Raw genomic sequence first — 14362 nt, 5'->3', positions numbered from 1 at the left:
GATGCAAAATCAGTCCCTCCTGCTGTGAAAGCAGGGTTGGGGTCTGGTGTAGGTGCTAGGGTGGCACCGTTGTCAGGTTGCGCAGGAGTGGGTACCAGTGCTGGCGTGGCCTGTCCGGGGCAATTAGAATTGTCCTTGGCCTGTCTTGTTTTATCTTGAGTAATACTCTCAAGAGAAGAGGCAGAGGGGGAAAGGCATAGATTGAGAAGTTTTCTCATTGAAAGGATAGGGCATCCACCTTCCAGGCCCTTCTGTGAGAGTTTCTGGTGCAGAATTTGCTTAAATGGTGGTTGTCGGAGGAGGAAAAGAGATCCACCTCTGGGGTCCCCCATTTCTGGATCAGAAAGTTGAAGGTGCTCGGCTCCAATTTCCACTCATGTGGATATAGGAGATTTCTGCTTAAGTTGTCTGCCAGTGAATTTTGTTTGCCTGGCAGGAATTGAGCTCCACATAACTGTGGTGTTGTCTGTTTTTTATCAGCAGTTGTCCTGGTAAGAGTAGGTATCTGAAAGCTGTCAGGGCATTCTGTACAGCTAGCATCTCTTTTCGGTTGATGTGCAGGAGAGTTTGCCTTGGGCTCCAGTGGCCCTGAGTACATTTGCCTGCCATGTCAGCCCCCCATGCATAGTTAGATGTGTCTGTGGTTAGGGTCTGGGTGGCGTGGGGTTGAGTAAATGGCAGTCCCTTGTTGTGGTTGCATGCTTCTGCCCACCAGAGGAACTCTGTCCTTAGACAAGGTATGATAGGAATGACTGTTTCCAGGTCCTGAGAATGTTGGCACCAAAGACTTTTTAAGTACCATTGAAGTTTCCTCATATGTAGTCTTGCATATGGAATTAGCAGAATACATGAGGCCGTGAACCCTAGGGCTTGCAGTACTTTTCTTGCAGATAGCTGGGTTCTGGTGGCCATTTCTTTGAAGTAGTCTGTCAGATACACCTGTTTTTCTGAAGTGAGGGATGCCATCTGGGAAGTTGTGTTCAAGCTTGCTCCCAGGAATACAATCTTTTGACTGGGTACCAGTTGTGATTTATTTTCGTTGATGGTATACCCCAATGAAGTGAGAAGGTTTTTTACAAATTTCAGGTGATGAAGCAGCAACTCCTGACTGTCTGCCTGAATCAGGCAGTCATCCAAGTATGGGTAAATTTGGATATTTCTCTGCCTGCAGTATGCAATGGCTGGAGCCAGGCAGTTTGTGAATACCCTGGGTGCAGTAGATAAGCCAAAGGGAAGTGCAGAAAACTGATAATGCATAGACCCTGCCCTGAAATGTAGATATTTCCTGCATGGCTCCCTTATGGGGATGTGCAGATAGGCTTCTTTTTAAGTCTAGCGTGACTAACCAGGCATCCTTAGCTAACATAGGGAGAAGCTATTGCAGGGTAAGCATCTTGAATTTTGGTACCATCAGGAAGGTGTTGAGAATTGAAAGATCCAAGACTGGGTGCCAAGAGCCCTCTTTCCTGGGTACCAGGAATAGTCTGGAGTAGAAAACTTGACCCCTCTGTTCTACTGCAACAGGCTGAATAGCTCTGATACTGAGCAGGGAAAGTACTTGGTTTTGAGCCGCTGCCCACTGGTTTGGAGGAAGGTCTGGAAACCCGCTTTGGGTTGGCAGTGAATGGAAATAAAATTTGCACCCCTGGAATACAATGTTGATGACCCATCGGTCCTGAGTGAAGGACATACAGTTTTTTGCATGAAGGGCAAGTTTTCCTCCTAGGGGCACAAGCAGTTGGGCAGGGCTGGGAGGTAGGGTTGAGAAGTCATTGTGAGCTTTTTCCATAAGGAGGTGGCTTACCACTCCCTGCTTTAGGGGCAGGGGCACTCCATTTCTTAGATCTCTGCATACTGTGAGACTGTAGTCTGGGTGGTCTGTTTCCCCTGGGTCTTGCTTGGGAAGGCCTGAAGGGGGCTGGAAAGGACCAGTGTTTTGAAGGGCAATGCCTACTGAATCTAGGTGATTGCACTTCTAGGAACTCTTTAACAGTTTGCATAGATTTAGCCTTTTCTTCCATCTTTTTAAGAACTACTTCTGCTTTGGTGCCAAACAAACGGTCCTTATTTAAAGAAGCATCTAGTAATTTAGATTTGACATGATCTGGCAAGGTCTGCTCCTTCAGCCAAGCATGTCTTCTCAGTACAGAGCCAGTGACAGCTGCCCTGCAAGATGCTTCTAGGGCATCAAAGCCATACTGTAAAGTATGCTTACTAACTTGGTTTGCAGAGTGCATAAGCGCCTACAATTCTTTATTTTCTGTACAATCTGGATAAAATTACCACTTTTTGTTTAATAAGTTCCATAATATGTTGCTGGTATTTCAGCTTGTGAAAATGGCAATTCAATGCTCTGATAGCAAGAGTTGCAGAGGTATATACCTTCTTACCCCAGCTGACCAAAGATCTGGAATCCCTGTCCGAAGGAGTAGGATTTTTGGCTGTAGTAACCTTAATACCTTTAGGTCCCTGGGAAATGATCTCTGGGTCAGCAGTGGGATTCTTGAAAAGAAACTTGTGAGAATCCGGTACTCTGTAGTACCTGTCTGGTTTCCTAGGGGCCGGAGGAAGTCTAAAAATTCTCTGAGTCTCTTTTTGGACTGAGGATAGTCTTGGCATTCCCAATGGAAATGCTCTCTTAAAGTACGCAAGGTTTCACCAAAAGAAAAATCCTCTGGACGGGAGGCAGAGGGAATGGATTCCTCTGCATCTGAATCCTCATAGGTGGATAAGGGCATGTCTTCATAATCAAAAAGGTCAGAGTCATCGGACTCCTGGTCTGTAGAAACCAAAGGGGACTGGATTCTTTGTCTCTTAGCAGGAGAAGGATGGCTTCTCCTAATCAGCTTAATAAGGTCTCCAGCCACTCTAAGCATTTGTTTTTGTGGCATGGTTGCCTGAGCATGTGCTTTGGTCGTCAGTTTTCTAGGCGTAGTGCGTACTCTGGGCCTAAGAAACTCGGTAGTTTTGGTTAAAAAATGAAATCGTCGGTTTGATTCGCACTTCGGTTGGATGAAATACTCCCTCAAAAGCCGGTGCCTGCTCAGCGGCTCCGGACCCATCTAAGGTAGAGACATCCGCTGGTTCCATAGTTGAAGAAGCATCTTGCAGCATACTGGACTCCGAATGGGTCTCAGCAGAGGCCTGTGAATCCATAGAAACGGGCATCAGGGTCTGCAAAGGCGCCTCACTGAGTACCGTCAGACTGGCGACTAGCTTAACGGAAGCATCGTTGGCAGTTTTGGACCTATTCGGTCTGTCTCTGTCTTTATCCTTACATTTTTTCTAGAAGTTCGGTAGTCGGATGGCTTACCAAAGCCATTTCAGAGTACGGAGATCAAGAGCGAAAGAATTTTGCAACAAAGATAGCCTGACGACGAATGGTTTGGGTGTTAAACAAGGCACAAAAACTGACAGCGAGGGACATTGTGGTCTGGGCCTAAACAGGTGAAGCAGTAAGAATGAAAATCTCTGAGGTATTTGCTTTCCACAGGCAAGACAATTGTTAACTTTTTCTGACATCGGTTAGAGCAAGAAAAAAGGATCCCCAATGGGGTACTTAGCTTTATAAGACTTCAGGATTATTCAACTCGAAATCAAAAAATTCAGGTAGTGGCCGACCGGCACTTGTGACGGACGTTGCGGATAAATTTATTCAACGAAAAAAGATTCTCTTCTTCCCATATTGCCATTACTAGGTTGGCGTAGCTATTGGCACAAGAAGTGCCCATAGCTACGCCATCCCTCTGCAAATACAGACTCTTCTCAAAAAAGAATATGTTATTTTCCAACACTAAAGTAAGCATTTCACTAATTGTTCTCTTTTTGTTTAGAGGCATGTCCGAGTGCCTATCTAGGCACAATTTAATATAAGCTATCCCAGTCTCATTAGGTATTTTTGTAATTTTTTCAAGGATAGGTGTAGAATACTATGCTGGGCAACAGAGATTGAAAGAAGGAAGATATAAGAAATATCAAAAAGTGTCACTTCATTACACAGAAGATATCAATCAAATTAGGGATGTACTTAATAAATATTGGGACATATTGACTATAAACCCCAATATAAAAGGAATAGTGGGAGACCAACCCAGCTATGTTTTTAAAAATAAAAAGAATTTACATAGGTTACTCTGTTGCTCAAATACCCGGAATCCTAGGATAACAAGCTCCAGAGGGACAATGAAATGTGGTAGATGTAATTTTTGTCAATTTATTAGTACCACTAATATGTTCATACACCCTATAACATCTAAGATTTATAGTTTTACAGTGGATGGGACATGTAACACAGAACATTTAGTCTACCTGGCAACCTGCATAGAATGCCAAGCATTCTATGTAGGTAAAACAGATAGAAAATTCAAAAATAGGATACGAGAGCACATATACCAGATAAAAATTAAATCTGAGGTTAATGCCCTATCCAAGCATATTATGGAAACAGATCCCACCCATGAATTTAGATTTTTGATTATATCTATTAATAGACCTACAGTGAGAGAAGGAGACATCAGAAGTAGGACTGAGGAAATAGAGGCAGACTGGATTATACGCCTACAAGCCCACAGTCCCCCGGGACTGAATGATAATGTTCCCATTAAACCAAAATTGAAAAAAAGAAGGTTTAAATATTAATTAAGAATGAAAAAATTCTTTGGAAAGCCAATATATATTAAGTAAAGTATGTAGTATACAATAGTAATCTGTATACTAACATCTACAAGCTCCTTTTTGTTGTGGTATGGACTTTTTTCATTGTTTTTAGAATGCATATATATTTTTTAAATGTTTATGGTTTGATTATATATATGTATAAATGTTTTAAACATAGAAAATCATTGGAATATAATATATTTTTATTAGATGAGTTATATATTGCTTTATGTATTAAATACTATTAAGTTGTGCAGTTCTAATAAATTTTAACTTTAATTAGTTAATTATTAAACTAACTACTAAACAGACTGAAACCAATTGTGTAATTGGTTTGAAGCCAGTATATATATGGTCATAGTTTTAATGGTGCATTATGGTTTGAAAAAGCTGAATAGCGAAAGCGCTCACCTGTTTTTACAATAAACTGCAGCTATTAACTACTATCCAGAGTTTGGTTGAAGAATTCTTATTGAAAGTTGGATTTATTTGAAGCTGAATTGGTCTGAAGAGACAAAGAGTTGTGTTTTTTAAGTTTGGACTTATTTTATTTGACATCATCATTTCGTGGACTGCCTAGGTAACTTCTGCACATAACTGCTATATTCTTATAGTTTAGTAAGGAGCTTGGAGTGGGGAGATGGTGTTGAAAGTTTTGGAGAGGTCAAGGAATAGACATGATACCAGTTTATTGTTATCTCTTGCCTCTGCTATAGTCTGGGTGAAGGGTAGAAGAGCAATAGATGTGCTGTTCTGAGGTCTAAGTCCATGTTGAGTGAGGGTGAGGACATTTTCCTGAAGGAGATATTCAAGAAGTTGCCTATGAATGTATTTCTGTAGAATTTTAGAGAGAGGGGAAGAGGATGGCTATAGGACGAAAACTGGAAGGGTCGTGGAGTTACCTCCTTTGTGCAGTGGAATAGTATAAAAGGATTTCCAAATTTCTGGTACTGAGGATTCTTTGATAGAACGTTTGATAAAGATTGAGATGCGATATGCTATGGAATTTGCTGCAAGTTTGAGAAATTGTGGGGGTAAGTTGTCAAAAGAAGGAGAGCAGGGTTTAAGTTTCTGCAAGAGGGATTTTATATAGGCAGTGGAGACAGATTTCAGGAGAAGGATGTGTGGGGAGGCAGGTGGTGGAGGGGGTGGTGAATTGTGATTGGATATTGTCGGGGGGTTTAGTTTGCGACAATTAAGGATTAGACAACCACAGCTATGACAGACCAATTTAACAACATGCTCTATTTAAATACATCTTACCTGGGGTAATTCTGCCCTACTGGTAGTTGGGCCAGAGGATTAAGGCTAGGAGTTGTAGTTGCTGTGGTACAGGGTTTAATTCCCTTAGCAATCATTTGCCTTAGTGGACTTGGACACAGGCTGACCCTGGAACACTGGTTATGTGACTTGCTTAAGGTCACACACTAAAGACTGTGTCCAATGAGCCTCCCAGGTTAAATACTAGTAGAGTAGTAATTTTATCATTCTTTTGTGTTGGACTTTACAAGCGTTTTTCTACTTTTTGCAATTTGTAATGACAGAAAGCAGTGCATGTGCACGCGCGTGTGTGCGTGTGCATTCTGTTTGCTCCTCCTCTGCATCATTGGCTATCACTTTTGTGTTCTGTGCTGTCATTTTGAACTCTCTGTTATTCAAACGTGTTTTTTCTGTATTAAACTGAATGACTTCACTTTGCTCAGAACTTAGTTTGGCTTGTTGATATTCCTGTTTACACTAGCCTTTCATCCAGTTTAGCTTAATAAATCCTTTCCGAATGCAGTTTGACAAAGCTAAATCTTTACAGTCTTTGGCTTCAGCATCCTGACCAGCTATCTCCCATTCACTGTAAGTGCAACCCTTGGTTGACACTGGGAAAAAGGACTGAACCCAGTGGCTCCTACATAGTTTAAAAAAATAAAAAGCTCAGCAGGCGTTTGAAATAAGGCCCTTTTCTGTATTAAAAACAAACAAATATTTAATGTTACTGTTTTGTTCTTCCTTTTTTGTTTTCGGTGTAACATATACTGCCTTTTCATTTATTTACATTTTAACATGTAACTGAAGAAACTACCCAAGGCTGAAGGTTGAAAAACAGAAGTATAAAATCACAAAAACAAAACTCCAAACCTACATTTTACTTAAATTACTCTTAAAAAATAAAACATTCTCTAGGTTGTACAGCACCTAAGTTTGTATATTTAGTTAAGGAATGTGTATGGAGTTAATTGTTTTTAGTGTTTTGCTTATTCTAATTTTGGTTTTATAGATTTGTGTTTTTATTTTTCTGCTTTTTGACACTTGGTTTTGTGTAGTGTTGTAAAGCAATTTGACTGAAGAAAACTTTTCCAAAAGTGCCATTTAGTTTAATGCCAACTATACTTGAAGTAACAGAATGCAGATTTATTGCTAAAAATGCTAAGATTAAAATATAACAGTCATCCACACTCACTAACTCCTATTGGTAATTCTTCTGGTAGTTGGTATTTTCAGCAGCCATTAGTTTTTTTTTGTTTTTTTTTTTAATGGGAAATTCTAAAATAAGTCCTGTACAAGCAGAGGCTTACAAGTTACAATGTTCTCAGACCAGGGAGAAACTACCACTGAAATGCATTATTCAGAATGTAAGTCATTTAAAACAACTAAAATGTCACCTGGCAAGTCAAAGAATGTACTCCTGTATATCTCGAGGATGGACAGTTCAGTGGCGCAGCAGTTTGCGTTGTCACATCACAGCAAGAGTTTCTCCGGTTTGGTTCTCATCTGGGGTGCCTTCTGTGCGGAGTCTGCACGTTATTCCTGCATTTGTGTGGGTTTCCTCCAGGTAATCCAGTTTCCTCCTACATTACAAAGACATGCGTCTGGAGTGTTTCTCCCTGCACCTCCACCGAAAATTGGCTTGTTCCAAGTCGGACTTTCCCAGTAAACAAATGTTAATTAAATAAATGCCATGGCTATCTTCAGCTTGTTATATCATCAGTCCATTTCTCTTCATTCAGAATCCTATGCTCCACTACCGGTCTTCACCAACACCTGAATAGTTTTACTAGCATCTCCAAGCTGTATACATTGTTTTGTAACATTGCTCACTCCACCTCTATACTTCTGATACAAACCTTATATTCATATTATGTATAACTGTATCTTGATCTGCTTTGTACCCCACCTCATAACTACAATATTAGCGTTTACTGTCCTACCTAATTACTTCCCCCACCTCAGTTTTTTTGAATTTCTAAGCATTAAACACATAATCTATCTAACAAACCCCCTATAATACACATTAAAATGTTCAATTAAACATCTGCTAATGCATGAGTATATTTTGTACTGTAATAGTTGCCTCTTTTTTCATGTGAATGTAATCTAACTAGCAAATGTATGTGTAATTGTTCATGTATGTTATGTAATGTCTGTTCATAGAAATTACTGAATGTCTGTGTAAAAATGTTTGTAAGAAGCTGGTTGAAGATCTTCTCCCCGAGCCTCCTCTGAAAAGTTTTTTTTAAGTAACTAAACCCAGTTTGACAAGCTCAGTAAACAGAAACAAAATTAAAATAAATGAAGTTTGTCTTTTGTCTTGCAGTGTCTTTCCTCGAGAGCTGAAGGAAGTGTTTGCATCGTGGAAACAGCAGTGTGTTCTCCGTGGCAAACAGGATATTAGTGAACGTCTGATCAGTGCCTCCCTATTTCTGCGATTTTTGTGTCCTGCAATCATGTCTCCAAGCCTCTTCAACCTAATGCAGGAGTATCCTGATGACAGGACATCACGCACCTTGACCCTGATTGCAAAGGTCATACAGAATCTTGCCAACTTCACAAAGTAAGTTGTCTTCATATCATCAGTATTTTTTTTAAGAAAGAAAATGAATATTATTTTCTGTCTCCCAATTTGGTTCTCTCCATGGGCTTCTTCTCCTTGTTTTTGTGTGCCTGTCTCCTTCATTTTCTGCATGATAATTGCCCACAGGAATCTTCCTGTGTCATATCTCTTAGGACTGTCCACTCACCTGGAGCTCGGTTTATCCAGCTGTGCATCTGACAGTGCTGTCAGAACATGAACTTCGGCTGTGTCTTTCCATTTTGTTTGAAATCCTGGCTCCTTCTTTGGTTTATGCTGGGTTATGCCACTGTATGTGTCTTTACATTTTGTTTGAAATCCTGGCTCCTTCTTTGGTTTATGCTGGGTTATGCCACTGTACGTGTCTTTACATTTTGTTTGAAATCTTGGCTCCATCTCTGGTTTATGCTGGGTTATGCCACTGTATGTGTCTTTACATTTTGTTTGAAATCCTGGCTCCATCTCTGGTTTATGCTGGGTTATGCCACTGTATGTGTCTTTACATTTTGTTTGAAATCCTGGCTCCATCTCTGGTTTATGCTGGGTTATGCCACTGTATGTGTCTTTACATTTTGTTTGAAACCCCAGCTCCATCTCTGGTTTATGCTGGGTTATGCCACTGTATGTGTCTTTACATTTTGTTTGAAGTCCTGGCTCCATCTCTGGTTTAAGCTGGGTTATGCCACTGTACGTGTCTTTACATTTTGTTTGAAATCCTGGCTCCATCTCTGGTTTATGCTGCGTTATGCCACTGTATGTGTCTTTACATTTTGTTTGAAATCCTGGCTCCAGCTCTGGTTTATGCTGCGTTATGCCACTGTATGTGTCTTTACATTTTGTTTGAAATCCTGTCTCCATCTCTGGTTTATGCTGCGTTATGCCACTGTATGTGTCTTTACATTTTGTTTGAAATCCTGGTTCCATCTCTGGTTTATGCTGCATTATGCCACTGTATGTGTCTTTACATTTTGTTTGAATTCCTGGTTCCATCTCTGGTTTATGCTGTGTTATGCCACTGTATGTGTCTTCAAGATACTTCCAATGTTCATATGAGGTTACTTTCTCCACCAGCAGCTAAGTTTTGGGAACTTGAGTGTGAACACAGCAATTTCCCTGGTTGTGTAGTTTGGTTCTCTTTCTCATGCTACACCACTGATATTCTAGAAAAGCTGCTTCTCTACCTGTAGCTTGACTAGTGGCAATTCATAGCAACCACTAATGTATCACTAACAGAGGAATAGGTCCATAGGTGTTTACTAGGCTAATGACCACAAGGGCCTTTTTAAGCCTAGCCATATATCCAAAATGTCTGACAAGTTCTGATACCCTTGGTAAGTGTAAGCATGGGTCTGGGAGATGAAGCAGTTATAGGTTACCTGTTTGCATTAGAGACATAGGTGCCAAAACCAGGGATGAATTTCCTGTTCCCCATGCAATTGTCCAAGTTGCACTTGAATTGGGTTAGAGAGGAACTCTGCTTCACATGGATATGTCATAGGATACTACTAGGATAGCTGCCCTTCTGGGCCATTTTAAGCCTAGCCAGTTACCCCACATGAGAATCAAACCCTGCATGTTGTGTCTGTAAGGTAAACACCTTAACCATTCTGCCAACCTCCCAACCCTATTCCATAGACGAGGTAGTCTCTGGGCTACATACCTAACTCTCCAGCAGGTCCTGTTTATATCACAGGCAAGGTTTAAGTCTTTAGAACACGTAATAATTCTTGTACCGTTTGTTCTGTGGATATGCAGGAGGTCCATCAGAGTGAGGTCTGACAATGCCCTGTATGCCAGGCATAGCTCTCCCCCAAACGTCTGTAGAAGACAGAATACAGGGATAGGGTCTTGAGGCAGTCTGCATAGGACATATTACTTATGCCCTGTATTCTTTTAGTGAGGAACCTCTGTGGACGTTCCAGGTGTTGGGTATGCCTGGTTAGGTACATACCAAAGAGGAACCTTTACTCAATAATAGGTCTGATGAATGCTAAATACAGTGGAACAATGACTTCCTTGGACTTGGATGCCATACCTTTGTTTATAAGTTGCACAACATAGAATGAGTTCCTCACCACTGTAGACACGTGATGGTCAAAGGCTAGATTACTATCTGTGTGCCCCTGAGTCCCTGACTACTGGGTCAACTCTAAGGGAAATGTGGCCTTACCTCATGGTGATCAAACTCTACACCTCACTCCCTCTCTGTCTCTCTCTGATAGTGTGTTATTTACTTTCAGCTCTTCTGCGTATTTTATGAAGTAGCCCCACAGGCTGAAAAAGTATCCTTACTGTTGAAGTCGGAATTGACCCTTTAAATGGGGCAAACCACATTTTCTTGTGTATGGCTCTACTTCCCTGCTTCTTGGCCCACTCATCTGCCACAGTTCCCTATTACCACTTTACTTCCATGACAGAAATTTGCCCGACAAAAGCTATAACACTTATTGAAATTCTGTACCTTTACTTAGTGCACCCCAGGTTTGGCGATTCTGTTTAGGTTGCTGGTCATGTTTTATTACTAGTCTGCTGTTTGTGAGGAAACCGCTTAAGATTTTTTATAGGGGTGTTGATTCCCCACTGCCTTCCTGTTATTGTCCCTCTGCAATCACATGACCCATTTATTCCTTTTGAGAGTCAGTTGTGGTGGCTGGCATCCAGGCAGCCACTTAGGGATTGTTTTGTAATTATGGCCGTAACTCTTTCCCTGATGCCTGATGAGGATATTCACAGGCACAAAGGCCTACAATGCCTTCCTGTGTGTATGTGTACATCCTAGTAAATGCCCCATAAAGACTACCACATGCACGTAACATGGCCCACAAAGCACAGGTCTCTAGCTTATTGTTTTGAACTTCTCTCTCTCACTCTTCTGTACATGCAGGGACTCCTATGAGGTGGGCCAAGTGAAAGTCTTTCATTTCCCACTGAGGCAAGAGTCAATCACTGAGGCTGTCACTTTGGCAGCCATCATGGCTTTTTCTGCTCAAGTTTTTAACCCTATTCCCTGGTTGCTGAGATGAGCACTTACATCACTGGAGGGGTTTCCTACTACCTCCTCCAGTGTGTGTGTGTGTGTGTGTGTGTGTGTGTGTGTGTGTGTGTGTGTGTGTGTGTGTGTGTGTGTGTGTGTGTGTGTGTGTAGGGGGGATGTATGCAAAAGTACACACACACACACACTATGAGGGCTCTGACCACTGGGCATTATAATGTACAAAACTCCACTTATACAGCAGCAACTGGGAACCACCACTAGGGTTACCACCTTTTCAAATGCCCAGAGTGGGAAATTTTTGGTACAAACATCAGATTTTGCAGGCCAAAACATTCCCACGGCCAGAACAAAGGACAGAAATTTACTTTTTTGCCAAAATAAAATCTTATTCTTTAAGCATTTTGGTTGCTTATTCTGTTTCTTATAACATTTAGGCGTTTCTTATACAGAATAACTGTTTTATACAACTATTACATAAAATACAGGAAATAATTTTGTCCTAAAATCTCAGGACATTTGCCATTTTTACAATTTTTTTGCAGGACACAACTGCCCAAAGAGGGACTGTCCCACGCAAAGTGGGACAGGTGGTAACCCTAACCACCACCCCCTCCCCCGGGGTTGGTAAGCTGGCACAAGCATCTAATTCTCACTCTCTCCCATCTGCCTCTTCCAGTGCCTGAGCCCTGTAGTTGAACTCTGGTCTTCAGCGTCCCAGTCAGGACGTCATCCCTCTCTGCCAAATATGGTTTCTTACTGCATTTATACCATCTGGCTGGAACTGTGGTGTTTTTATGACCTAGCTACCATCAAGTAACTATTTTCCAGATTGCCTTTCATGCTCTTTTTTTAAGAACTTAAACTGACTTTATTTCAGTGGCATGCTTTGTCAGTATATCTACGTTTTAAAGTACTTACCGAAACAAAACAGCGACTGTATTTATTTTTTAAGTTCCAATGCACTGAAGAACACCTTAAAAAGATGTAAAACTGAATGGAGTGCATATTTAAAATGTGTTCCTCTCTTCCAGGTTTGGAAGTAAGGAGGAGTACATGGCATTTATGAATGACTTTCTAGAGCACGAGTGGAGTGGAATGAAAAGGTTTTTGATGGAGATCTCGAATCCAGACACGATCTCAAACACACCGGGATTTGAAGGTTATATTGATCTAGGCCGAGAACTGGCAGTTCTACATTGCCTGCTGTGGGAGGTGGTGTCACAACTTGATAAGGTAAGCGACTTTTTCAGAATGTGGGCAGATGTGTCCAACAGTAGATTTGGTTCAAGCATTTGGGACCTCCACAACCACTGTTCAGACATTGTAAAAGTGTGTGTGTGGTCCAGCTGTTTCTCTGCTTCCTCCTTCTTGGATGATTGTTACCGTGGTTCAGAGGATACATGCATGCCAAAGGAGATTTGTCCTTCAGCGCACCCTGTTTCCGTGGGAAGGGTGAGAGTTTTAAAGTTTGTCCTGTTGTAAGCATGCTAGTAAGTAGCTCTGTCACCTGCTTATTAGTTCGTGTCTCTCTGTTTTTTTGTGGGTGTAAATATGGCTGAGTACTTGGCCCTACAATTGTTCTCCTTTAGTTAATGGGAGGAGAGGAGTAAAAGCTAATTTGTGTGAGAGGAAAAAAAGTGTTTGCAAAGATTGTTTTCTGGGATTTAAACAGGGCTTGCATTAAGTTCACATAACATGCTTTGCATTTTAGAAGCTTACTTTGTGACAGGGGTGTAAAACAAGTAAACCATGCAGAGTCCTTCATTCTTTTATCTGTGAAAAAGCCCCAGTGTCTAAAGAAACAAAAATCCCAGATGTCATCTGAGGTAATGGGGACATATCAAAAATGACTGAAGGAGAGAAACATGGTAAGCAGACACCATGCATGTCGTTATGACATTTGAATGCACATATAGCTGAGTTGGTAATAAATTGTGTCATTTCAACCTTGCAGTCTGCAGCAGGCAACTGTGAGAGAGTAGGAATTGCTTCAGATGTGGTCTGACGAATGTGGTGTACACCAGTTTAGTGGAGGGGGGGAGCATTAGCTTCCATTTTGCAACTGGTTTAATTTTGGATGTTTCTGTTTAACTCTGTTTAATTCTGTGGACTATATTCCCCAAAACTGGCATGCCGCTGTCAGCCACTGATGTTGAATCCTCTGGCGTGATTGATTCTCATCACATCTTTGTTGTTCAACTTTGCGCGAGGGCCCAACTCTGGTCATGGTGTGGAGTGTGTCACTTGTGGAATTTCAGCTGTATATATGGATGAGATTATGAACAGTTAACCTATTTTTCAGGACTTTGTCACCTATAGAGTGCTGCTTAAAATGAGCCACTTTTTAGATTCTACACAGTAAGCAAGTGGCAAAATATTTCACTGCTCCGCTTTTCTCCAGCAGTAACTAATGTATACCTAGATTTTAAACTGCACTCCTTAGACCCTCATATGAGAACCCAAGTAGCCACGTCAGTTTGACCACATCTTCTTTCTTGTTTTACCTTCTTCCCAGACAAGAAAGTTAGATTTGCATTGTCCAAAAACATCCGTCATATTTTTAAACTGTTCAATAGTGATATCTTTTTGGGACTTCTGCAGAGAGGAACAGATGTCGGCCTGACATCCATGAGCTTTGCATACTTCTCACTCTTGGCTGGACCTGTCACCTGAATGTCAGTATCTCAGCGGTGTAAGAGGGGAATCCACTCGCACTTTGACGCAATGCAAGTGCAGATCACTGCATATTGTGGTAGATTTCATTAGTCCATTGGTTCAATCTAGGTTCCAGAGTTTTAGAAAAGTACCTGACTGAGGAAACATTCTTATCTCTTTGATTATACATTGCATGCTTATAACTATTGCAGGTT

At 41.2% G+C, this 14362-nt stretch overlaps 1 protein-coding gene across 3 annotated transcripts in view; it reads left to right on the top strand.

Moving 5' to 3' along the window:
* The window catches only part of RASAL2 (RAS protein activator like 2), a 1712944-nt gene that overhangs the window by 1529234 nt on the left and 169348 nt on the right, over nt 1–14362 (top strand). For all 3 annotated transcript variants that reach the window (XM_044085261.1, XM_044085259.1, XM_044085262.1), the window contains exons 11-12: nt 8243–8479; nt 12524–12725. In XM_044085261.1, the coding sequence (XP_043941196.1) occupies nt 8243–8479; nt 12524–12725 (439 nt within the window). The remainder of the gene's footprint in view (nt 1–8242; nt 8480–12523; nt 12726–14362) is intronic.

Source organism: Protopterus annectens, chromosome 10.part0 (assembly GCF_019279795.1).
Source record: "Protopterus annectens isolate FY-2018-M chromosome 10.part0, PAN1.0, whole genome shotgun sequence".
Taxonomy (NCBI): Eukaryota; Metazoa; Chordata; order Ceratodontiformes; family Protopteridae; genus Protopterus; species Protopterus annectens.
Note: the sequence above shows the minus strand (reverse complement) of the source record. Positions and strands in the feature narration are given on the sequence as shown.